General features: G+C 42.7%; 1 protein-coding gene across 1 annotated transcript in view; it reads right to left on the minus strand.

Moving 5' to 3' along the window:
• Positions 1-381: 381 nt before the first annotated feature.
• Positions 382-26,008, minus strand: part of grin2aa (glutamate receptor, ionotropic, N-methyl D-aspartate 2A, a) — a 53,708-nt gene continuing 28,081 nt past the window's right edge. The window contains exons 6-14 of the mRNA XM_008299764.1: positions 22,827-22,998; positions 21,627-21,780; positions 20,589-20,714; positions 20,261-20,490; positions 13,783-13,943; positions 10,863-10,952; positions 9,193-9,290; positions 4,295-4,533; positions 382-2,346 (exon numbers count right to left, since the gene is read on the minus strand). Of these exons, the coding sequence (XP_008297986.1) occupies positions 382-2,346; positions 4,295-4,533; positions 9,193-9,290; positions 10,863-10,952; positions 13,783-13,943; positions 20,261-20,490; positions 20,589-20,714; positions 21,627-21,780; positions 22,827-22,998 (3,235 nt within the window). The remainder of the gene's footprint in view (positions 2,347-4,294; positions 4,534-9,192; positions 9,291-10,862; positions 10,953-13,782; positions 13,944-20,260; positions 20,491-20,588; positions 20,715-21,626; positions 21,781-22,826; positions 22,999-26,008) is intronic.

Genomic DNA, 26,008 nt, shown 5'->3' on the forward strand with positions numbered 1-26,008 from the left:
CTTACAGGAGTCCTGCATTTCTGTAACTTATACCTTCTCAGTCCCACTAATGGGGCTATGCCAGTTCCTACCCCTTTTTAAAACCTCGGGGATAATGACTCCCCTTTACACCAGGATACCTTACGGCAGAATGCTGGCCATGCAGCCAGCTCATTGGTACATGGGAGAGAATGGACAGAAATGGTGATATCATCTGCAAAGAGAGTAGTAGTAATACCGTCATACCCAAGTGGGCACAAGTTCTTTTGGATTACAATGTTGAAGAGAAGAAGAAAAACGTAGTGTGGCTATGGCATCCCTTAGTGGATAACATAGTTGATAAATTATAATACAAACCCAGAGAGGAGTAAGAAGGAGAGAACACATTATTTCTTATATCAACTAAACATCTGACTCCAGACTGGGAATTTTTTTATACACCCGTCTATTGCTGAACTGGGCTGAGTTTAGGACGCCACGTGGGGCTGGGTATGCACTAGTCTTATTGGCTGAGTAAGGCATCACATGCTCTTTATTGTACATGTCATTCGCTATCCGCCCGTCCCGTGAGCAGTATGAAGTGGTGGATTTAACGGAAGAGCGGAGATTGTTCGCATCGTTGCGTGTTTTGATGGGAGCTGGTCCTAGGACCGCTGAAGGAGAAGCCACTGCCAGCTGTTTGTAAATATCAGAGGAACTACGCCCATGGACCAGTCTGCTGCTGGTATCATCCCTCAGTGAGTGGCTGAGGAAAGGGTTATCCGAGCCATGGGCCGGGTACAGGGACTTGCTCCTCTTGCTCTCCTCCAGGTTGTGGTTAAACATTGATTTGGACCCAGTGCCAAACAGTCTGCCGGAGTAGGGACGCATGCCGAAGAGGTTCGCATAGTGCGAGTCAGATGCGGAGTCCAAGAAGCGATCCTTCTCCTTGAGGCTAACACTGCGTGCTGGTCGGCCCAGGTCTACATCCTTGGGCTTTTCGAGCATGATGTTGTCAAAGGAGTGCTGACGACTCAGCCTCAAGCGGTTTCTCTTTTGGACATGAGGCCCATCTGTCTGTGGCCAATACAGACCAAACATGTCGTCCGGTTGGTGCTGCTGTTGGTGGTGCAGGGTGGGACTGACCAAAGGGTCTGTAAGGAGCTGGTCCTCACTAATGTCATACAGGTTGGCTGTGTGGAGGCATGCTTCACACCGATTGTAGGGGGAGCGTGTGGCTGAAGCTGAGGCAGTTCCAGTAGGGGTGTACGACCCTCCTGGTGGGTAGCTAGCGGTCACTTTGGACAAGCAGGAACGGCAGTGTGTCTGTTTGTAGCGATCAATTGATTCATGTGGGGACAGGGTAAGGTTTTTCTCTTTCAGGTTGTAGTGTTTAGAGTAAGCTGGGTCTGGTAGAAGATCTGAATCTGGATGATGCAAAGGTGAGGAGTTCAGATGAATGATGGGCTGCTCACACTTTCTATAGTTGTCACTGTGATCAGAGTAAATTTCAGGGTAATCCAAATCATCTGCGGCAAGACCGCGGCTTTCACGATAATGAATGGGGTCTGAATGGAGGCTCAACTCCCGGTCTGAGTCGATAGTGTAGATTTTCTCTCCTCCTCCTCCTCCTCTCCCGGTTTGGTTGGTTCCGCCGCTGACCTGCTTAGTCTTTAAGTAGGACAGCTCCACCTCACTGCAGTCCCTTGGGTATTTTGACGTCACCGATCTTTTTTTTAAGTTGTCCTTGGGTTTCAGGTGCTTGTTGTTTTCTGGGTCCTTGTAGGAAGCTGCCCTGCTAGAACAGTCGGAGATGTCAGAGTGGGCTGCATCCTCAGGGAGGTAGCGCTGTGTCTTCATCGACATTCGCGGGTCTGGCATCAGCATGTCAGGCATCGGAGGGGGCCCAGGTGGTACCGAACGGAGCGTGTCCACTGACTTCTTCCACAACGTCCGGGGTGGCTTGGCATTGGTCTGGACTGCGTCAGCACTTACTGCTACCTCCACTGTGTTGGGATTGGCATCGTTCAGGGTCAAGGGATGTTGGCCTCCCTGAAAAATGTAGTTGTTAAGGTGGTCTTTGTGGCGGTTAGCAAGATAAGACTGCAGGTCCCCGGTGTCCCCATAGATCATATCTTTGGGAGCATAGCTGCGGTTGTCAGCGTAGATGAAGTTGCCCTTCTCTGCCATCATGTCCATGATCATGGGACCAGCTGAGTGCATGAATTCTCTTTTGGGTGAGTTCATGCGGGAGCCACCCAGGTTAGACATATTGGTCATCTGCTTGGCAGACTTAATGAGCTTAAGCATTTTGTCTTGTGGGCTAAAATCGAGATCTGTCTTTTTCTTCATGTCAATGTGGACTCCATGGATGCAACTCCAGATTCCCTGCACAGACATATAAATGAACAAGAAGAAAAGGGGAGGGGAAGAAGGAATAATAAATTAGAAGAAATGGACGGAGATCAAATGGAATGAGAGGTGGAAAATCAAAAAAAAAAAAAAAAGAGGAAATAAGAAGAAAGAGAGAAACAAACAGAATGATGATTACTTCTCCACTTTAGCCATGCACATTTGAGTTCTACAGGTTTTATTAAATGTTATTCAATTGGCAGTGACTCAGTAAACCACAGCAAAACTGTTTTGTTTATAGTAGTTACTTCTCTTTAACTATCACACTTGTCCTGCATACAAAGCAAATCTAATTGTGTCCCAGAGTAAAGATGAAAGTTCATTTTATTTAAGATGTGAATCTTATAAACAATCATGTTTGACAGAATCAAGAGGATAATATTTTAGGAAGAACTTAAGTAGAATTAATTCAGAAACAATGCTAAACAAATTAAAACAACAAAACACAGCACATTGTTCAAAAACTAATCTACACAGGCAAAGAAAAAGTCTCCAGTCGCAGCATGTATCCATCATAACCCAAAAAACAAGCGTTGTAAATTTTCTCAAGGAGACACATGTGTGATGCAACGCAATGAAATAAGTGTTTTAGAAGTTCCATCAATTTCACAGTACAACTGTAGTTAATGTTTGAAACCTGCAGTTTGCAAAAATGTATTAGTGTCTTGCATAAAGTACAATTCATCCAAATGTAGTGACCTGGATCAGCCATTCCCTGAAAACCTGAGAAGTCGGTTGCATGTCTCATAATTTTATAATCCAAATCTGCCTTAGAGGCAGTCCAAAGGGGACAAAGTCTTTGTGAAAGAACCGTAAACATCAGAAGTTACCATCATTTTGAACTTCGACAGTTCAAAACAACAAACAAGACCTTTTATACAGACTATCAACGAAACAACAGCTGACACTCTAATGTCTAAAAGCAAAAGCCAGAGAGCTCTCATTCTATAATTTAGGTCTCAACAAAACAACAGCAGATTCTTTCATCACTGTGACCATTACCCCGTTCACAAATACATCCTTTAAAGACATTTATTACGTTAACAAATTCAAGGAGCTTTTTGGTTCAGTACACATTTTGCTTATCAACACAAGATAGGCTATTAAGAATGGATTTTGTCCTAAATTACTCTTGAGAATGCCTTTGAAATAACATCTTTCCCAAGATCCTTACTTCATCTTCTCTAGAAGTTTTTCTCCCCCCCGCCCCGTCCTCACTACCCCCCTCTGTTAACTTTTGCATACAGAGTCACTCCCTGCTTCAAAAATAGTGCAGAGACACTGCAGTGCTTTTAGGGATGCACGTCCATGTCTTCTGTTCTCACACACACGAAGGGAGAATGCTGACCTTTTAGCAGAATGAGAGGGAATAAATTGATTTAGCGTGGGTTGCTGTGATTTCACCCAAAAACCACGCTGCAATTAGGATCTATTTTTGTCGATATTCGGGGCTGCCTCGTGATCTCTCCTCCTGTCTCCATCCCCATTCTTCCCTCTCTTTGTGCAGCTCTCCCTCCGTTACCTTGTTTAACTCAGTTTCTTAGTTTAGCAGAAGCTCTCTTTCTCTGTGTGTGTGCATCATTGCTTTGCTCTCCTATTCAGCTGATAGAACTAAGACAGGCCTGTGTGATCCCAACAATGCAGCATTAGCCCCACGGCGTAGTTGCAGTGCGTTGCTGCATCTTATAGCTTTGAGCACGATCACTGTTAACCTAGTTAAAACACCTCAAGCCCAAATATTCACACAGAAACATATGCACATGTGTATGCTTGGTGGTTTGTTTTAGTAGGTCTTCTTTTGATTAAAGATTTAATTCTATGTAGAGCTGCAGCCAGTTTTTGCTCTTCTAAACTGACAAACAAGTTAAAAAACATGCTTGTAGAACATGGCTGAACACACAAAAGCACACAAACCAGTCCTCACCCGACTGATGGAGAAAAGAAGACCCGGCTTGCCAGAGCAGACCCCGGTGAAGCAGTATCTGAGCCTCCAGTAGAAGAGGTGCTCAGAGACGAAGGTGATGAGGGAGAGCCCCATGGCCGTCGCCAGCATGTAGAAGACCCCCGCCATGTTGTCCACATCCAGCTGACTGGACATCACCTCGTTCTTCTCATTGTGGCAAATTCCTGTCAGCCACTGGGCTTCCAGTTCCTCCATTTCACCTGGAAAGCAACAGAAAAAGACTCAAAGCCTTTATCGAATGGCTTTGAATTTTAATAGTAGATATGATATACATGTTTAGACCCTCACTGTGTGAGCATAGACTGAATAAAAGATGGACGTAGCTACCGTGACGTCACCCGTTGGTTTCTGCACTGAGAAAATGAAGCCAGGGTTTTGCTACTTCCTGGTTGACATCTTGGATTTTTGGAGCCAGTGACGCAAAAATCGTTGGAGGGGGGCGGAGCCATAGGAGCAGCGATTGGTCAGACGGATTGAGAGGCGGGCCCTCTCTGCCCGCCCACATTTACCGCCTTCTGCTCGCTTCGTCTGTATAATTGCTGCCGACTGTCAATCAAGCCAGCCACGCCCCTTGCCCCGCAAAATGTTGATGATTTTTTAAAAATTCAGTATTGATTTATTTCCAGATTGGCCACCTGATCTCTGGATTTGACCATGAAAACTAGTAAGAAAAAAATCCTGAGCTGTAGGAATGTGGTATTTCGTGATCTGTGATCACTTCTTTTCCAATTCAAGTCTATGAGAGCCAGGGCTTTTTGGAGCCAGCAGCTAGCGGATGTAGGTTTTTGACACTTCCGGGTTGGCTTCATTTTTCAGGGCCGGTTGCTACGTCCATCTTTTATACAGTCTATGTGTGTGAGTCAGAAATGCACTGTACTGAAGTTATCGTTGTACATTAAGAACGTTTTATTTGTTTTCAGTAAATCGAAGGTATATAGTTAGATTATGATAAAGGATTAGTTTAAAAGTGCAAAATATCATATGTATACATTGTCTACAAAATGATTCACCCGCCTTAGAAGTCTTTCTCTTTTGTTTCTTTTCAACATTGAATCGTTGTCAATTGGATTTTGGACAACATTTTACAAGTAAAGACTCTTTCATGTCAAAGTGAAAACCAATTTCTACAAAGTAATGTTGATTAATCAAAAATATAAAATGTAAAATAAGTGATGCATAAGTATTCACCTCCTTTGAAGCAGATTTTAGTTGATGCACATTTGACTGCAATTTTAGCATTGAGTCTATATCGACAGGCCTCAGTGCATCTTGCATATGTTGACACTACAATTTTATTCTTCTTTGCAAAACTCTCAGATTGCACAGGGTTCATGTGTGAAACAGCCCTTTTCAGGTCCAGCCACAAATTCTCAACTGGACAGAATTCTGAGCTTTGACATGACCACTCCAGAGCATTCACCTTGATGTCTTTAAACCTTTTCTGTGCAGCTTTGGCTGTATGCTTTAAGTTCTTTTCTCCCAAGTTGTCCTGATCAGGTTGTCCTTGAGGATTTTTACTATACTTTGCTGCATTCATTTTACCCTCTACCTGTACAAGCCTTCCAGGGTCTCCCTTTGAGAAGGATCATGATGCTGCCACCACCATGCTTCACAGTGGGGGTGGTGTGTTTTTATTTATTTATTTTTTTTGTCAGTCATTTTAAAGAGAACGAATACTTATGCAATCACGTACTTTTGCATTTATCTTTGAAATTGTTTGACATTACTTTGTAGAAATCAGTTTTCACTTAGACATGGGCGAGTTATGCTTTATTGTAAATTCTTGTCAAAAAAGCCAAATTATATTGACCATGATTCAGCGCTAAAAAGCAATGAATGGGGAAACCTTGCAAAGAGGTGAGTACTTTTTATAGGCACTAAACTTTGTAGTTCTGTAGTTTTTGTGTAGTTTCTTGTGGAGTCTCATTGATTAGCAAATATTATCGGCTGATGTTGGCCTTTTGCAGATGAACTCTTAATTTTTTACAGAAAAGCATGCTTGAGGTAGTATAGACATGGTGCAATAACAAAGTTGGTCCAGAAGAGCTTCATTCTTTCAATACTCCTATCGCTATCTGCAGCGCATGTAGCAGAGTTAAATATTAATATTGTTTATTATTTATTGTTGTTTTTTTGTTTGTTTTTTGTTATTAAAAACTCAGTGAGCTTTTGAATTGGCCCGAGGGTATAAATACAGTTATGTGAATTGAATTGAATTGAATTGAATTGAATTGAATTGAATTGAATTAATACTGCAGCTTAACAGATGGTGGTCTCGGGGGAAAGTAGTGTAGTAGTTTAAAATACATAGCTGGAAAGTTAAACAATTACCCCATCATTGTTTTGTTTTCAATACAACTCTAACATAACGTTCATATATACATATAAAGGAAATCGTCTGATAAATCAATATCAGAATTTTTTTGTATTGCCCTTCGCCCTGTTGACTCATTTCACACCTTTCCATTATCTGCATTAAAACAGTGAGATTATTTTATTGTAGCACATGATGTCTGCTTTTAACTTGAGGTGGAATGCTAACACATTCCTTCCATTTGTCTTTTCAGGGCTGTTGTTTAAAATGTATTCCTTTGTGTGTCAAGAGTCACTGGAGCTACAGTACCTGCATTGTTGCCTGATAGAGGAAAGACGATGTTTCTTTAAGGTTAATAAAAGACAGGTAGAAAGCACCAAAGACCTTATCTCTTCTTATTCCTCTCTGTGCTCCCTTCCCTCCTCCTCCCCCCCGACTCTCCCTCTCTGTGGCTTCCTCTGTGACATTTGGCGCGTGGCTAATCCAATCTGTGTCATTCAGGGCTGGATAACTAAGGCTGCTAGTGGGGAAAGACAAATATCATGGTGGTGTTCAGCTCCATGTCTTTGGGCTGCAGACTCACTAAGACATCATTAACCCTTTTAGTACAATTGAGGCCCTCTTGTCTCATGATGGATTAATAGACACAGCTCTTTTATCATTATAACATGCTTGGAATTAAGACTACTGCGATCTTTTGGTATCAACAGGTCTTGTTGTTTCTTTCTACTTTTTTTTTTGATCAAGTGCGTTCAAAGGAAAAAAAAAAAACCTGCGTGGAGCTGCTACTGCCATGCACTGTTGCTCTGACTCTGGGGGGAAGGAAAGTACTGCTGAAATTCAAATTTTGTTCTCGTTTCAACAGTCAGACGGCTCAAGCAATAGTCTGGTGGCCAGTCAGTCGGAACACAGGAACACAAGTCACTACAAGTTGGATCCACACTTTCAGGGTGTTTTTGAAGCTGCTAGGACTAGAAGAAAACACTTATTTTAAGATGTGTGAGAAGAAAGAGAGAGAGAAAACTTTTCTTTTTTAAAATCCAATCTTTGGTATCTTATTATCATGAAAAACAAACACAAAATCCATTCGAGCTCCTCCATTAAGTTTCTTCAGGATGCATGCCTTTAGTTACCAACTGTCCCTCATAAAAGCTTCCTGACCCTGACTAAATAACATTCAAGTCTGCCAGATTATAAACTTGCGACACTATAGAAACTTAAGAAGGTAGTTCCATTTGAAACTATGAAGAAGCAATGACACATTTCCATACTACTGTCCAACAGGTACTGCAATGAAAGCATTCTGACTGAGTGCATTTTACGTCTTTTTAACCCTCAAACAAAAAAAATGTGCCTCTGTCATGCCTTCGTGTTTCCAGACCACCTGTCTCATCAGTTTGTATGTTCTCCAGCTTCCTCTGCTCTGTCTCCTCTCTGCCCAAGGAATACCATATGCTCTCCACCCACATTGCGCCTATCTCATCAAGCAGCATCTGCCGAGACACCGAGTCGCCGTCATCGATCAAGGACCCGCCCTCCTCTCGCTGCCCGTCTCGCTCCGTCTCTACCTGACACACTGCTCCACGCCTCGTCCTCGTTCTAACCTCTCGCTGACCATCGTCTCTTTTTCTGACGGCGTCATCACTTTCTCACTCCTTCTGTTTCCTCTCTTTGTCACACAAACTGTCTTTTTAAGTCTGTTATCTAATTCTCCCCTTTCCGTTCTCTTCTTCTTATCTTTCTCCCTACCTTTATGACTTTTATCTCAGTTTAGTTTTGGATGCATGACAAGTAGAACAACACAGCGGTTGTGAGTGTGGCGGAAAGATAATGCAAATTTAAAGCATCCTCAGTTAATATTTGCAACGGATGACTGCTAAAAACGTGAAGAGTTTGGATGTAAATCTAAAGAAAAAGACAAAACAAAAACACAGAGCCTGATTGTTGTCAAAATTATCCAGCCACAAAATATGATGCAGTGCGGCCTGCATGCTCTGAAGCCTTGATAAGATTTGGTTGGAGAGGATTATTGTGACACCAATATTCATTTAATCAACTTCAGTGCACTTAATGTGAGTGGCTGCGAACACTTGCATCAGCAAAAGGCTTTCGATGTAAAATGTAAATGAATCTGTCACTAAAAGCTCGAGCTGCTCCCTCTGTTTTGCGGTGGGAAATTGTTTATGTAAAAAAAACTTCTGAGGCTACTGTAATAAAGAAATGCTGTGATTCAGATAGAGTAATGCATACGCATACACATGCACATCTAGTGCTGCAGAGAGGAATATATTAGAATAACTTACACACTCTGCCCTCTGTTTAGAGCAGCCTTTGTGTCCAGAATAACATCAAAGGACTATTTATACTTCGCTGCTTTCCCTTTGTGCTGTCAGCAGACAAGGCAGTCGAGAAGTGTGCGTGAGTGTGTGTGTGTGTGTGTACGTGTGCATGAATTACAATGCTGGCAAGGAGCAATGTAACCTTTTGCCTTGCGGATAGCGCCGTGCACTTTGAATTTGTCTATGAGAATGTCTGCGCTTCTCACCGTCTCCGATGATTGCCAGGATAGCCAGGTCCACCTGTCGTTTCCAGTAGGATCCCTTCTGCAGAGCGATGCCGTAACCAGTGGTAGCGAAGATGTACCTGAGCACAAGCACGTCCGGACGCACAAACACACACGCGCACAAAAACACATATTTTAACCTTTAAACAAATATTTTAACCTTTATGTCTCCAGATGGTGTCACTGTGATTAAAAATTTCTTTAAGGAGGTACCTCATGCATAAAGATGCACACAAATGTCATGAAGTGGGAATCGAGGTCACAGATATACAGTCAAAATCACCGAAACAAAGCACAGACCTTAAAGGGCACGTTCACATTTTAAGACAACACAGAGGTTACTTCTCAGAGCTGTTCAACTTTAAAAGATGCAGGACAAAATCCACAGGCCTTGATAAAGTTTGGCCGAAGCCAATGTGACCCTTTAGCAGCTTGAGTTAAACAAATCTGGATAGTACCTTTCAAAATTATTTTTTTGGGAAGTATTCGTCCTTTGCTGCAGCTCAGCAAGGACACTGTCTGGGAAACTCAAAGATGAAACTAAAATTTGTCTAACTAAAACTGTTCATGCACAGAATGACGACTGTGGATTTTGTCTTTCATCACTTATACTGAAAGAACTTCAACCCTGTGAAGCCCAAAGAGGGGTGAAAAGCATGTTATGTTTAAAACATCTGCAAAATTACATCAATGATCAGAACCAGAAACTGTAAAAACATAAAGACACATCTGATTTGTTTTTTTTTTTTACCTTTCATCTATAACGTGTCAGGAAAATGATCCAAATCTAAGCATAAAGTCACAGTATTTTACTAAAATCACTTGTTTATATATATAAAAAACAGATTCTGACAAAAACAAATAATTTTGAGCTCTGTGTCACAACCAAGAAGACATGACTGACTCACCTGCGACCAACAGTTACGAGACAAAAATTCAGAGACTTTTTGGCTGAACTGCAGGCTGTGCTTACACAGAGCAGAATGGAAACACGTATGGAAACAAGATAAAAATGTAAGTCGTATAATATATGGAGTGTATATATATATATATGAGTGTGTGTGTGTGCAGTAGTGTATCTGTAGTATGCACAGTCACCTTTTTTCAACCTTGGAAACACCTGTAGGCACTTTGAATAGTGTTTAAATGTCAATTCCAGGATTTGTAAGTTTGTGTATAATAAATAATCACAGAAATGTAACTTTTGTTACCTTTTTTAAATGATTATTTATGGCAATCTAACTTTGCTACAGTTCTCAAAAGGCACATTTCTACTTCTAGCCATGGCTGTGCTGTTTCCACAGAGGTGCAGGACTTTAGACTACAGTCAAAAATGAGGGTTAAAAGGGTTAAGAAGGGACTTCTTTGCAGCCAATGTGGACAGGAGGACCAACTGCAATGATCAAGAACATTTTAGTGGAGACATGGGCTTGTCACTGTTGTTTGAAGACAAACTTGAAATTACTTTCTCAACTTTGTACGTGTGATGGCACAAACAAACTATTCCAGATTCACCGTGGTATTGCATGTGTCTGTGCACAACAACAACAAAACACATTTAAAACCTTTACACAATGTCTTGGATGAAAGAATGAGAGCTGTACACCTTGAAAGTAGTCTTTTTTTTTTTAAAGAATAGTGTCTTTAGTTACCCGCTGCCAATGGTCACCAGCTTACAGCCCTCATCTCTGCCAGCCATATAGTTCAACACTGCAGCATCGTAGATGAAGGCATCCAGTTTGCTGAGAAAGAAGAGAGAGAGAAGAACAGGGGAAAACAGATGGAGGGAGGGGGACGAAGACAAAATGTGAGGGGGTTTCACATTTTTTTTTTTTTTTTTTAAGAGAGTGAGTGAGAAGTGCACAGGAGGAGACAGAAAGCAGAAGAGTGGCTTATTTTTCAGAATGTGTTGTTTGCAGATCAATTGTGAAGTGTTAAATCATCTCCAATAGGACTGCAATCCAAGCGTAACCAAACACACAGAGGACACAGTGGGGAGTGGCGGCGGTTCAATACAGCACGCTTCGCTGATGATGGGACCTTGGAGGCACATGGACAACCTAAACAAACTTTAGACAGACACAAACATTTACACTGTCGCGTTCTCTTTCTGCCTCTGTCCACACACTCACAAGACTCATAAATAAGTAGGTTGCGAAGTGGAACGTAAGAGATCCCAGACGCAGACTGACATTTCCAATGTAACCGATGCCGTCACTAAACCGCCGCTTTCTCTGTATCTCAGCGCCCGCATATGCTCGCTCACACACACACACACACACACACACACAGCCCTGCTAATAGTGCGGTGACTGGCTGGCATTTGCTGAATGTCAGATCCAGCCCTCTAACTGAGGCTCACAGCCGATAGTTTAGCTGTGTAATTAGCTTAACCCAGCACTGGCTCCAACCACACGCAAGCTGTGTGTCCAAACATGTGGGAAAACCCGGAGTGCGCGTCGACAAGCGTGTGTGATTGGGCAGATAAAAGTGTGCAGTGGTGCATTTCTGTGAGCACGGATTTGCCGGTGCATGTTTGGAGACGCCGGCCAGACACACTGAGGCTCTAATGGCTTGGAGAGGGATTCGGCCACCGCTGATCTGTCACACCTTCATTTCGCTGAATGAAATGAAGCCGCACAGATTTTCATTCCATGTACGCCTTTGAAATGTCATATTTAACACGGAAAAATTACCAATCGGAATCTTATTTTACACCACTGCAGGGCAAAACTCTTTGAACCCAATGTACCATCTGGCACCCTAAAGACAACAATGCATCAGAATTTAAATTAGAAATCAAATTCACTAATTAGCATTGAGGTAAGAAATTTGAGGTGGCATGTGATGAGTAAAACTGTTCAAAAATCTGAATTTAAACACCTGAAAACCACAAAACAGAAACAACATTTTCTGTCTAGAATTCAATGGAAGGCAAAACATGCAACACTGATTTTTGAAGGGGTTTGTAGCTACAGGTTAGGAGCGAGAAACAGTTCAGGTAGAAGGATGAGATGGCGAGATTCTGCATTGAATCTCTGGCATCTTAGGAAAGTCGGCACAGCAGTCGTAACTCACCTGTATCTACGTTTGCGTGTCAAAATGCAAAGGTAGCACAATGAAATGGGATTCTACCTTCAACAGGTATGAACCTAATGTTTTCACTTTATTACAACCATTGTTGATTTTATTTTATTTTTTTTAATCTAAACTTTGCCAGTATCGTGACTCATTTAGGTCCCAGAATGTAATCAAATCAATTTAGCTCCCCTGTGCATAGTTTTGCTTCTTGTGGCTCTAACAGATTTTGTGCGTAAAGCCTGTCAGCATTATGTGTGATCACAGCTAATCCAGCCATCGAGCCTCAAATAGCTGAACGCTGCAGTGTTGCTCATCTGCTAATACTACAGAATAGAAATATCAATGAGGGTATTACTGACTGCAGACACCTGCAGCTGGCTGGGTATGTACATGGGCATGTGGTTTTTATTTATTTTTTACTTTTCATTTCTTAGCGTTTTTGCACTCGCAGCTATAGTTTACTTCCAGCTCTTGTATGTGCATGTGCGCTGCATGTTAATAACGCTGCACAGACAGGAGCGTATTACAGATGCTGGAGTGGTTTAAAGCCGTCTTAATGCGTTTACATCCAGTGCACTTATGACTTATGTATGAAGGATAACGAGCTGAAAGACATAACTGCATAAAAATCATGTCCTCATATTTGTTGTGTTTTTTTTTGTCTTTTTTAACCCCCTTTTTGATGTCTCCCAGTGGGGCAGCCTCTCCTTTGAGCTAATAACCTGATTGGATCACACCCCTGTAGCCATTAACCAATCAGAAGCATCTTCCTTATCATATCATCTCGTAAACCTTTTGTCCTCTACCATGTTCTTCGTCGCTTCGTGTCCCCATTCCCTTTCCCAATCTCCCTTTTCCCTTCTCTACTTCAATTTTCCTGTCTTCCCTTTTCCATTGCCCTCCCCCTTTCATCCCATTACCACTTTCTCCTTCCTTGGTCTCTTGGCCCATCCGTCCTGCCCACCACCATTCCTCCATTTCCTCCAATCAGACTTCTTGCCCTTGGCCTCCTACACCCAGCCCCTCTCCTCGTTTTGTTTTTTTCTTTTTTTTTTCCCCACATGATGAGAGTCACCCCTCCGCATGTCCTCCTTCCTTTACATTCCACCACCCTTACCTTCACCGTTCTGTCTCCCCGCCCCACTCAGATGGTTCCACTCTTTCAATCTGTCCTTGGCTAGCTCTGTGATAACCCCCTCCTCAATCCCCGTTATACGCAGACACACATGCACCATCGGTCCCACTATAGAGACCAGCACTAAAAATAGCTCCTGCTGTTCCCAATGAGGAAGTCCATTCATCCCCAGTCTCGGAGGACCTGTCACACTCACACACACACACACATAAGCACACACATATTCACACAGGCATACAACCACAAACAAAACTACAGACTTTTGTTAGGTGAATCTTTTTTTTTTTTTTACAGGAATGATTGATGTAAAAGTGAATTTACTCACAAACACCCGCACACATACAGAGTCTCTTTACCCTGTTTTTAGGCTGACGAGCGCGTCCACCACTCCCGTCTGATGATACTTCACCATGTACTGGTGCATGGCCGGGTAGTTTTTCCTGATGTTCCTCTCCGTGGATCCGTTCGGAACCGTCCCGAAGCGGAACGGAGGTGAGTACGCGTACGGGTTCTGAAACTGTGGGTGGAGGAGAGAAGAACAAAGGAGAGGAAAGGAGGAAAGAGGGGAAAAAAAGAAAAAAAAAACAGAGATGAGGTTGAACATGTACATATAAAGAAACAGTGAGAGACAATAGAACGTCCAAAGCTATTTCTGTTTATCTAACTTTGAATTTGTGGGGGCAGGTTGCACTCGTAGACGGATACCCTGTTGGTAGCTTATGCGGAGGCAATTTTCGTGGAATAAAGCACAAAGTCAAAAAGTTTCTCTTTCTGTGAGTTTAATTGAGCATCTTCAGATTCGCACAAACACAGTCTGGTAAAGGTACAAAAGGTTTTATACGGTCAAGTTATTTGTTATTCTTAGCTGGTAGCCAAAACTGCATCCTTAAGAACTATACTAACATCTATGGTTCTCCCACTCTTAGTCCTGACCAGGTTGGCAGCAGTCCAAAGGTTAGCCATCGTCCAGATGGGGTTATATGTACATGTGTTAGATTACATTTAATTCAAATTTTCGATCACGAGGTGCGATCAAAGAGTTCATATTGTCTTTACGTTGGTCCAAGATGATCATGCCACTGATGCAGTTGTAAGGATTCTGTGAGATGTTGAACATCAGGACCTGTATTGCAACATTTTTTGGAACCACTTGCAGGTTTTTGTTTCACTATTGACTTGCAGATGTAGCATCTCTGCAAAAGCCTGCAAGGATCGTTGTCAGCAGGCCCAGGAAGAGCCAAGCCTTTTGTTGTGGATCATTAGGAAAGTTAAGTCAATGGTTATAATCCAAAGACTAAACAGAGCTCACAGTGTCCAAGATCGAAGAAGGCGCATCAGTTCAGGAGTGCACAAAGCTTGATGTTTTCTTTGATGCTAACAGGGTAATGCACAGTGAATTCATCGAGTGTAACATCCTAAGGCGTCTTAGTGAAGAACATTTGGTGCAAATGACCTGAACTGTGGTGGGATAGCAACTGCGTGCCCCATTATGACAACAGACCCGCTCACAGCATGTTGAAAATACAGATTTTTTTTTTTTGGCTGCACCGACCAACCAGCCTCACTCGCCAGATTTAGATCCTCACTAAATAAAGCTCCTCTTCCCCAAAATGAAATTTAAGTTGAAGGGTCGCTGTTTTGACACAGCGTAGGAGATCCAGCATGTGTCACAGATGGTGTTTAGAGAACGGGACTTCCAGGGAATGTTCCAAACGTGGCAAAAGCGCTGGGAGCAGAGTATCACTGCACAAGGCGGCGACTTTGAAAGGGATCCAAATTTAAGTCAGGTACTGTTTTTGTGTTTTGTAGATTCTCTTTTCTCTTAACTCTTTTTTTCCCCCCCAATCTGGAAAATCTAGGCTTCATAAATAATAAAATAAAGCACACATCATTCAAGACGACCCCTTAGTTTTATAGTTCAGAGGTCACTTTATCCCCCCCCCCTCTTTTCTCTTCCTCCAACTGATTTTCTTTTCCGTTTCTTAAAAAAAATCTCCCATCATGTCTGTCTGCCCTTTCTGCCCTCCTTTCCTCAGGTACAATCTAGTCAGTGTATCAGCGTACAGGTCAAGAGTTTCTGTAGTAGTGTGCTTGTCGCTGTGGCAACTACCTGCCCTGAAGCGCTGTGGTAACAATCTGCCCTCAGTGCCAGAAACAAATGAACCCTTTCAATTACAAGTGTGTGTTATTATATCCACTCTAACCGCATCGCGTGCGCGCCACAAAAGGAACTCTTTCACTCTGTGGTAATAAAGCAATTCTCTAAAGTAAAATTGCGTAACCTTTCAGACATCAACATGTCTGTTTCCACATATTCATACAACACAACACTGACTCAACATAGGTGGCACGTGAAGGATTCAATTAGTATGTTTCGAGCATTGGTGAGCTGTTCAGCGTATGTTCAACATCCATAAAACTCATCCGGTTTGTTTGTTTGTTTGCCAGAGTGTGCACTGTTTATGTGAACTACTTACATCATACATGCATCTACATAATATATATATGTAAATATTTTTTAGATGTTTACACACAGTATCTGGTTGCAAACATGCGCATCTCTATTGTATAATCAGGTCAGGTTGACAAGTTAAACTCCGCCGTGCATATCTGTGTGCGTGCATACGTTAGCGGTGATGCCATGTAATGTGTGTGTCAGCATGACAGGCAATAGCCCTCAGGAGACACTCATACACAGTCGCTATTGTTTCCCTCTCTCTGCTTATCTTCCATTCCTTTGTTCCTCTCTTAAGGTCGAGCAGAAGCTATAAGGTCAGAAGAGGGTAAATACGGCAAAGCTTAGGGGGGGATTGGCTGTTTAGAATCTGCAGGCCAAGAAGGGGAACGCAGATTGGGAAAGTGCTCTTCTCTTGATGGATAATTACCAGCGAAGGGCTTTTTAAGAACTGCACCAGCTGCTGCGAACGGAAGCTCAACAGCAGAGATGATGAGAAAATGAAAGAGCAGAAGCAGGAGAGGGTTTGTGTCTCAGACAGGTGGAGGCAGGAGGACTCACCGCTGCGACAAACAGCAAGGCGCGCTCTCAAAACTACAAAGCGGATGCTGGGATTTTCTTGAGATGCCGTGTTTATTTCTCATGTGACTTTTCGGGTTGGATTTTCAAATGCGTGGAAGGGGGCTTCAAATATACTGTATATGATATACAGACATGCAGAAATATCATCATGTTATCCCCTTTTGATTTGCAGCTCTCCTCCTGATACCTCCTTATTATGCAAGTTCTGTCGATTCCCACATGTGTGTGTGTCTTTGTCTATGGTACAAGTGTTGGTGCGTGTGTGGTGCATATTGAGGGCCTCTAGATACTTGATTTCAAAGCTCAACCATCGCCCACTCTGTTTCTCTACATGTCTACAACTACAATCAGTGTGTATCTCCCCCGAAGCTGGGATTATAAAGGTCCATGTGTGTTTTATGGCTCTATTTGGTGTTTAGCAGTATAAACACTCGGCCACACTGCTTTTCCTTTAACTTTAAGTTGGATATTTTTTTGTATTTCTGTTTTATATGTGTTTAAGAGCTACTTTTTAAAAGCAATCCTGATTTTGGTGCAGCAACGATGCATTTTTCAGCACGTTTGCTTGTGTTCAGACCACAGACTGTACATCAGGGGTCTCGAACTCCGGTCCTTGAGGGCCGCAATCCTGCAAGTTTTAGATGTTTCCATCTTCCAACACACCTGATTCAAATGATCAGGATCGTTATCAGGCTTCTGCAGAGCTTGATGCTGAGCTGATCATTTGAATCAGGTGTGTTGGAAGAAGGAAACATCTAAAACTTGCAGGATTGCGGCCCTCGAGGACCGGAGTTCGAGACCCCTGCTGTACATAAAGTGAACATAGCCATCGGTACATTATCAGTTGGTTGCAAACTAAAACTTTGCACCCTTGAGTGTAGAATTTGGTCATCTTTCTCTTTTGAAACCAGATGCAATGAATATGTAGTGGACCTGACTGATACAGTGGTAAAACGTCAATTAAACATAGCCACGCCCAACAGCATACCCTGCTTTATGGTCTTTTTTCCTCTAAATGGGACCATAATGTGGAAAATGACCATTGTGCTATATTGAAGGAGGAGTGAAACTGGGGAATGAGACCATAAACTCATTAGTAGAATGTTCAGTGAGGTAATGAATAGAAGTATGATCATTTTCTCATAGACGTCTATGCAATTTGATGTCTTTTTGCAACCAGATGAGTCGCCTCCTTCTGGACATGAACAAGAATAGCAGGTTTAGTGTGACGAAAAATAGAGGCATTGTGCTTAATACCTGTAACAGGCATGTGCAAGCACTTAGGGGGCTAAGCTTCGATTTCTAAAAAAGTAAAATGTGCTTTTTGCTTTTCAAATGATGTGGTGTATGGGTGTGAGTTCACTAACTTAGAATGCCAGTTAGCAATAAATGGGTGCATGTATGACATTTTTTTGGAAATTGCTCAACTTTTTAACAGAGAAATGCTCACTGGGTGCACCTAAGAATCACTGATTCCACACAACTTTGGCACAGCTTCCTTTACACAGAGAGACTATGAATTAAATCAACCTTCTAAAATCCATTACTGATCAGTAAAACCCAAACATACAAAAAAACTAACTGTGGTAGTTTGACCACTGTTTCAGATCACTTCAAAATGGATGCAGGTTGGGAAGTTCCAAAACTGAGTTATTGCTGCTATTATGCTGTCACAGGATAACAAGAAGAACTACAGCGGAGCGCTTGTTTGCCAAAATTGGAATTCTCAAAGTCTGTGGCACTGAAAACATATTCTATTATTAAGCTGTTTGGGAAACGAGAGCAGAAAGTGGAGGCAAATAAGCCAGAGTTGTAAATAAAAACTCCCTCATGGTGGCACAGCCTGAAACGCCACAGATCAGCTAACGGACCGTTTTTCCACTTGTGCATGAGACAGCATACCTGGGAGACAGGCTTAACAGCTCAGTAAACATTCATTACACCGGCGCTCTCCGTAAACGCCTCAAACAAATAAAAACAGCGCTTTCTCTCGACACTGGCTGGAATGGTGATGAATTGTGAGCAAATACCACGACTTTACTAATTGTATATGTAAAGTAGGACACAATTGCTCATCAGTTCTTTGAAACTTAGGCTGATTGGAGTTTAAAATTAAAGCAGGAAGCAAAGTATTTTACTTTGACAGTTCCCTGCAGTTAGTAAATTACTTTAGAAGAAACCACGAATGTGCCATGTGCTTTTTTCTTCCCCACAGTTATCACACAAAGCTGTTGTATTTCTGCTGGACAGTCACTGATGGAATAAACCTGCATTTTATATTTACATAAATGCTTTTTCATGGTCTCCTTTTCTTGCGTATACAACTACCAAAACATGAGCTACATTAAATTCATGCTGAAGAAAATTAGCAGGTGTTATAACAATAAGCCTCACGAAGGATTTCTGAATCACCACTGAAATCACTGATTGTAAAAGGAGTTCTAAAGATCTGTTGTGGGGGTAGAGTTGGTCGGCTATTATGTACAGGGTTGGTGCTTCACATAGCTCCCATTGCACAGATATACTGAACCTGAACTTCTATATAAAATGTGTGTGTGCAAGATGTTAGCTGCAGTCACTGTTAAAAAACAACCAAGTAAGAGCTAAAACATCTTGTATTCAGGTGACAAAAACACGTGATTTGTAAGTTTCTTCTAATATCTTAGCTATAATAAGGTGGTTTTTGGGTCTCTCTGCCCCCTAGAGGTCTAAAACCACTTGAAGCGGATTTGAGGAAACTACTCTAAACAGCGTTTCCACAGGGGCCTCTCCTCATCATCTCGCCGGTCACTTGGCTCGATGTCCGTCCTCTCTCAGCATATCTGTCTGAGCGGACCATTTACCCTTTTTGTCTGCTTCCTTTCTTTCCCTGACCCTCCCTGTCTTTCCATATCTTTTACTGTCTCCCCCGCCCATTCCTCTCCCTCCCTCATGCCATTCCTCTCCCTACCTCAGCCGTCAACCTGGCCCATATCTGTCCGCCTGTTGTCTTGTACCATCTTGTGTGTCTTGGCTTTTCGCTAGTCCTCAGTTGCCCTCCTGCCAGTTGCTTTACCCCTTTACTCCATCCCTCCCTTCGTCTCTCCTTCTGTATCTTGTCAAAACTCTCTAAATCAGTTTCTCCTTGGTAGTGCCTCCTCCTCCGCCCCCCATACATCTGTATCTCTGTCCTCGGGAACTCTCTACCCTTTAGTCTTCTTTTTCTCTAAATCTGGCTTGACCCCTTTTTTGTTTAATATTTCAGTCCGTCCTCCTCCTTCTGCTGCACGGTCAACTTTTTAGCTTCCGTACATACCTTTCGTTCTAATGTAAATATTCTAAGTGCTCATAACTGTGTCATTTCTTTTTCATAACGCATCTTTTAAAAATTCATGCCGCAGCACCGGAGAACTGTTTTCCATCGGACAGCTTAGCTATGCAAACCCACATAAAGCATATACACGTCATACTACTGTTGCAGCAAATGCATCTGTGTTGTATTTCAGGCTCTGCTTTGTTGACTCTGACTAAAAAAACTGCACAAGTTGCATTTATACTGTAAAACTTGTACATTGACGAGCACATGAAAGCTGACAGATTTCTCAGCCATCTAATTTTAGGGTGACGAGACGTTTAAAAGTAGAGAAATAAGAAGAAGTGTTTTCCAACCTCTTCAGACTCCGAAAACAGCAGCGCTACAATTTGTTATGCCGACATCTAACATTCCCATCACTTTTGATCATTTACGCGAGTGACTTTTAAACTGAGAAACACACACAAATCAGCAAACTCCCTCTTCCATTTGTTTTTCTCATTACCTTGTTGTCTGAGAGCCCGGTGACTTGGTCAACAAACTCCTCCTGAATCATGAAGGCGGCCAAGTTGGCAGTGTAGGAGGCCAGGAAGATGACAGCAAAGAAGGCCCACACTGACACTATGAACTTACTGGTGGTTCCTTTTGGATTCTGCACAGGCACAGAGTTGTTGAAGACCAGACCCCACAGCAGCCACACGGCTTTGCCCATAGTGAAGGAAGGGCCGTGGGGGTCTGAGAGAGAGAAGAGAGACAAGAAGGGACATGTAAGAACATCAAGACGGGCGGTGTAACTGAATAGAAAATATACTTTGTGCGTTGTCGACGCTCACCTTTTCCCTGTGCCAGGTTTCGGTTAAAGCCAAGAGGACTGATGTACTCAAACATGAACACAGCCATTGCAGTCACCAGTAGGAGCATCACAAACATCATCACCCACACTGATGCACTGAATGGCTCTGAAGAAGAAAGAGAATGAAAAAAAAAGCACAATGTTCAGGACCAGATCAATGCTGCATATGTGCACACACACAACTCTGTAGATTCCCTACAGAAACACACACTTGCATATACGCAGGCACGCCTCCTACTTGACTGTGCGAGGAGGGGTACAGTATAGGAACCCCTGGTGTCAGCACTCCTGTCCTCCCTCTGAGCTCACAACACTACTGCAGAGATTAAACTCTGCTCTAATGTATGGGAGCGCACTGCTGGCACACGGCCTCTCACTGTGTGTGTGTGCGTGTGTGTGTGCAAGTGCAGAGTGTGTGTGTGTGCTGGCAAGCAGCCATTATGGGGTTTTCCTGCTAAGCCCTTATAATTGCCACTTTCACAGGACTAACTGCATGCTGCATACATGTCACCATGTGTACCTGACTGTGTGTCTTTGTGTCTTTGTGTCTTTGTGTGCTGGCATGTGCTTTTTTCTCCCCTCCTCTGTTTCATTGACCATCTCGGTGTGTTTATGCCTGAATGAATGTGCCTTTGTGTCTGTGGCGTCATATATCGCGCGCAGGAACTCGGGACGAAGCACTCGGCATCAAATGAACGTGCCTGAGCAGCCATAACAGGGATATCCGTGGTCTCTCAGGTTAAAATCCTGCGGTTAAGTCCCTCTCAGGTAAGTGAGAGTCAGTGTGGCAGGAAGCGGGAGTTGAGCTAAATCCCTCAGATGAAAGAGCAAGTATTGACAGCTGTGTAACAGAACTGAATTATGTTGTCAGCTCTGTATCTCAGGGAACACACAGGCGCGCACACAAAACAAATACCGCTCTGCACTCGCACCAGCCGAAAAAGCAAACAAGACAGATCTTCCCTCCGCTCTCTCCCGAGTCCAACAGCGCAGCAACAGTTAGCGGGGTGACAGTTACCTAAAAAGGCTGACGGGGAGACGGTTCCATTGCTACGAGAGACCATGACGCTGATCCCAGTTTCCACGAACGGGACGGAGAAATCGATGACCTCAGAACGCTCCTCATTGATCGTCAGAGATCCGACGGCCATGACGGCTTTCTTATAGACCACCTTGATAGGAGGAGGGGAAGGGGAGGAATGCAGGGATAAATACATGAGGAGGGATGATTGAAGAGAAGGGAAAGAAGAAGAAAAGTTAGACTATAATGATCAATTTTTGTGACAGTCAAACATAACAAACAATCAAAAAAGAAAACTACTTAAAATTGCAATTTTTTCATGACAAAACATCTACAAATCAGATAAATGCAAATGCATGCCAAATATATGCACAAGAAAATACATTTTACTGACTTCACACCATTAAAGTTTTTAATCTCAGACTAGATCTCAATCAATACAATCAATATGCAAGCAGGAGCCGCCCGCTAAATAAGACGAATGCCAAACGAACTTGAACCGAGTGAATGAAGCCTGCCATAAAAATATATCGACATCTATAAAGTTTACAGTCTCTAAATGAACTCTGGGACTTTACCTTCAAGTTGAAGCTGGTAATTAAAGATATGCTAAGGAGTTTTCTGCAGGAGTAGCTAAGATTTGTTTACTTTCGCAGCATTTACAGTTGGTGCCAAAGCCTCCTAGCTGCTCTTTCTATTTTTTTCCATCCCGCCTGTGAAAGTTTTGCAAAGTCAACACTTAAGCTTCCTTTGGAACACGAGGAACAGGAATATTTTGTCATGCAAACATTTCTAATTTCCTCTCAGCTGGGCTTGCGTTGTTTATTTCAAGACTGATCAATACGACACGTGATTCATCGCGTCTTTCCAAAGCGCTAACAAGCTGCTTATTGTGCCGTTTTGAGAAAAAGAAAGGTGTTTAAAAAGCCAGTGTAATATTCAGCACCTCATCACGAAGTATGCACATACAGAGAGAGAAAACTGTAAAATGAATTGCCTTTGATGACATACTCAATAGCCAGCAATCATTTTAGCTGAAGAACTTACAGTGTGCATCATGTATGGATTCTGATATGTGGCTGCACACACATTTGGGTGCCACGAGCTAATATCTGACTCGAGGGGTCTTTATTGACTAATCTCTGGTTCAGAGTCCACTGATTCACACTCACACACATTCAGATGGGTTTCTCTCACCTCTCCCACCATCCCATTCCAGACGTTGTTAATCTTCTTGCCATGTTTGCCATTGGTTACCAGGTACAGGTCATAGGTGAACTTCACATACTTGGCGATCTTTTTCAGAATATCGATGCAGAATCCTTTGCAGCACTTCTTGATGTACGTCCCACCAGCCTCTGTCGTGTTGCTGCAGGAACACACAAACACACGCGTCGTTAAGCTGAGAATTTTGAGCAGCGACTCGTCGGATGTCAGATCCAGGACAGGAAGTGAAAGAAAACGACGTGGATGGAACGCTTTATAGCGGCTGCATTAAACATGAGCAGGCAAAACACCAGCTGTTTGCATGAGAAAACACTGAACACATGAATCCACTTTTTAAATGCATACACCTTTGCAAAGCTTTTCTGAGTTAAGACATGTTTCTGTTCGCTTTTCTCTCCATCCTGCTTGTTAAATTTATATAACCACACCAATGAACAGATATCACCCTGAGACTTTTTCACCTTTAACTTCAGGTCATTCTATTCAGGAATGACAGAGGACTCGGGGAAAAAAATAAAAAAATATGCTCCTTCTCTCCTTCTCCGTCTGTCTCTCTTGAGATAGAGGTTTTGACGGCACTGCATCTGCAAGCCTTGTACCATCTGTGTATATGAATTCGAGAGCAGGAGAGTTCAGACAGTGTTCGCACGCACACACACAGGAGCGCACATCAACTTTCAGCCACCTGGGAATCTCATTTAACTTTTAGATGTGTGCTAATTAGAAGACGATAACCTCGTCCTTTAGTTTAACAACAACCTGGGCGCAAAGTTGACGGAAAGTGAGAAAAAAAGAAGAAAGAAGCACAGAACCTCCACACATCCAGGCTGTGACTCTGCAGTTACCTTTCAGAGATGAAATTCTGTCACTTTGGAGTGATTCTGTAGTGCTGGATAAACATTAGCCAGTTTTTGCCCCAAGTGTTACCCTCACTAGTCGCCATCGATCTGTCAAACAAATGTCTCCCCAAGTGGAATTCTTTCCTGTCTCTGAACTGGAAAGGAATTTACTTTTTATGGTCTAATAGGTTCACACAAGAAAGAGAAAAAAAGATTTATTTGAGAAAGCAGGCAGTGTTATGTCAGCAGTTGACTTTTAGTAAAACTTTGCGCACCCGGTCACCCGGGGTGACTTTTAAAGATGTGACAAGCGATTATCAATAGCAGCTGCTGAACTAATTGAAAATGAAGAAGCTAAATTGCACCTAAAAGCACCTGCAAACACAGGACGTGTCAACAAAATCAGTGGGATTCATTAAGAGGAATTGATATCGGCTTCGTCTCCTTGTCAAATTAAAATGAAGGTTTTTGAAAGAGTATTTGCAGTTTTATTCGTTGCAATTTAACAGTTTTTCTTACAAATTAAGTATTAAAAAAAGCACAGTGATTATGACAGCATCATAGATAGATGAACTACACGATGTAGGCATTAAAAACTTGCATTAGCCCTGATCACAACTTTTCCACACAGAAAAAAAGAAACTTCAGTAATTTATAAGTTTAGATCAGAATCGTACAAGAAATATAATAATAATAATTATTGTAATAAAAATAAGGACAGCTAAGTCAAATTTCTGGCAGGTTCAGCTGGCGGGTGCACTGACAGAGCAAGCATATAGGCCAGAACTTTAATAGCTGCATTCATGAACACAGTGTACTCATTTAGGCAGGCCATAGTACAGTTCAGGCAGCGGGAGCATGTGATGTTATGGAGGCTGTTTGTGAAGTTGCCAGGCCAACTCGATATAGAAACACTACAGGGCCTGAGGGGCCTCCAGAGAGGGCAGTGTGCGTCTGTGCACGCTGGTGTGTGTGTGTGTTAGCGCGAGTAAGGCTTGTTCTTAGGCCCAGCCTGGATGAGTGAATTTCTGGTTCTGCATGCATGGATACTCTTCCAACCCCGATCCAACCCCTCCACCACCCTCTCCATCCATCCCTCTTTCTCCAAATGGACACTACGGATGCTTGAGTGGGAATTGCGCTGTGGGAGGGGAGGGATGCAGCCGAACGCATTGGCCTGTGAGTGAGTGGACATGTGGCAACGGAGAGTTTCTATGAGCATGTGAATGTGTGTTTGTGTTCCTCCTTGGAGATGCTTTATCCTTCGCCCTACTTCACAGTGATTCTGGATGAAAATCTCTGTCAGCCTCTTCCCTGAGACCCTATTAGTGCTTAATCAGCTCTGTTTGTGGGTTTGCATGTGTGTGTGTGTGTGTAGTAGTAGTTCCAGACAGTCACTTTGCATACATACAGTACATGTAGGCAGGGAGAGAGTGACACAAAGTGTGTAGCAGAAATGCCAATCTGACTGCGTGTCCGTGAATGTGTGTGTTCCACTGAGGAGAAATATTATTAAATTATCTGCAAACCAATTACATGCTTTGATTCAGCAGCACTCAAGCCACTCAGTGATGTACACACACACACACACATAGTGGATGTGAAGTTCAGGAACATAATATAGCAAGAGGCTCGAGGTATTTGGGCGTTAGAGAGAAAATTGGTAAGGAAGGAAGTAAATTGCTGAGTTCAGCAGTCGCCTCCATTTTCAGGGGGAGGAAAGAAGCTGCTGCATAGATCGCGCACTGCACCTCTTTCCATGCTCATGAGAGAGAGGAGAGAGAGCGAGGCAAGGAGCAGAGGAACACAGTTACAGCGCTGAGGAAAACAGAACATACACGTTTCTATCCCCTGATTATCGAATACGCTCATATTGTGGAATGCGTAGCTCCCCGTCTCATACATACAACGGTTTCCTAAAGACAGCATCCCATTGAGACTGCAGTATATTTCCATCACTGTCCGTGTGTTGTATTTTTACAGTCTTAAACCTTTTACGCCACTCCATATCTGCAGAGGTTAGAAGGTTTTTCATGACCACACTAAAGCTTGAGTAAGCAGTTTTGTTTTTTTTTGGCACCGTCTTGCTAAAAAAATTCCATTATAACCTTTTAGTATATTGTAATTCAAGCGGTCCGAGAAGAATTAGACTTCTGCCCCTTCTCTTGGCCCGTGACAAGAGACTTTAATCAATCATGGGTCTTTTTACACACAACAGCAAAGAGAGTTCAACTTTTCAAAATCTGCGAGTGCACAAGGGTTCGTGTGACATAAATTTCGCCCGAGCGTCGTTGCAGATCCTTCTAGGCGCAC

The sequence above is a fragment of the Stegastes partitus genome, unplaced genomic scaffold, assembly GCF_000690725.1.
Source record: "Stegastes partitus isolate 25-593 unplaced genomic scaffold, Stegastes_partitus-1.0.2 Scaffold1457, whole genome shotgun sequence".
Taxonomy (NCBI): Eukaryota; Metazoa; Chordata; class Actinopteri; family Pomacentridae; genus Stegastes; species Stegastes partitus.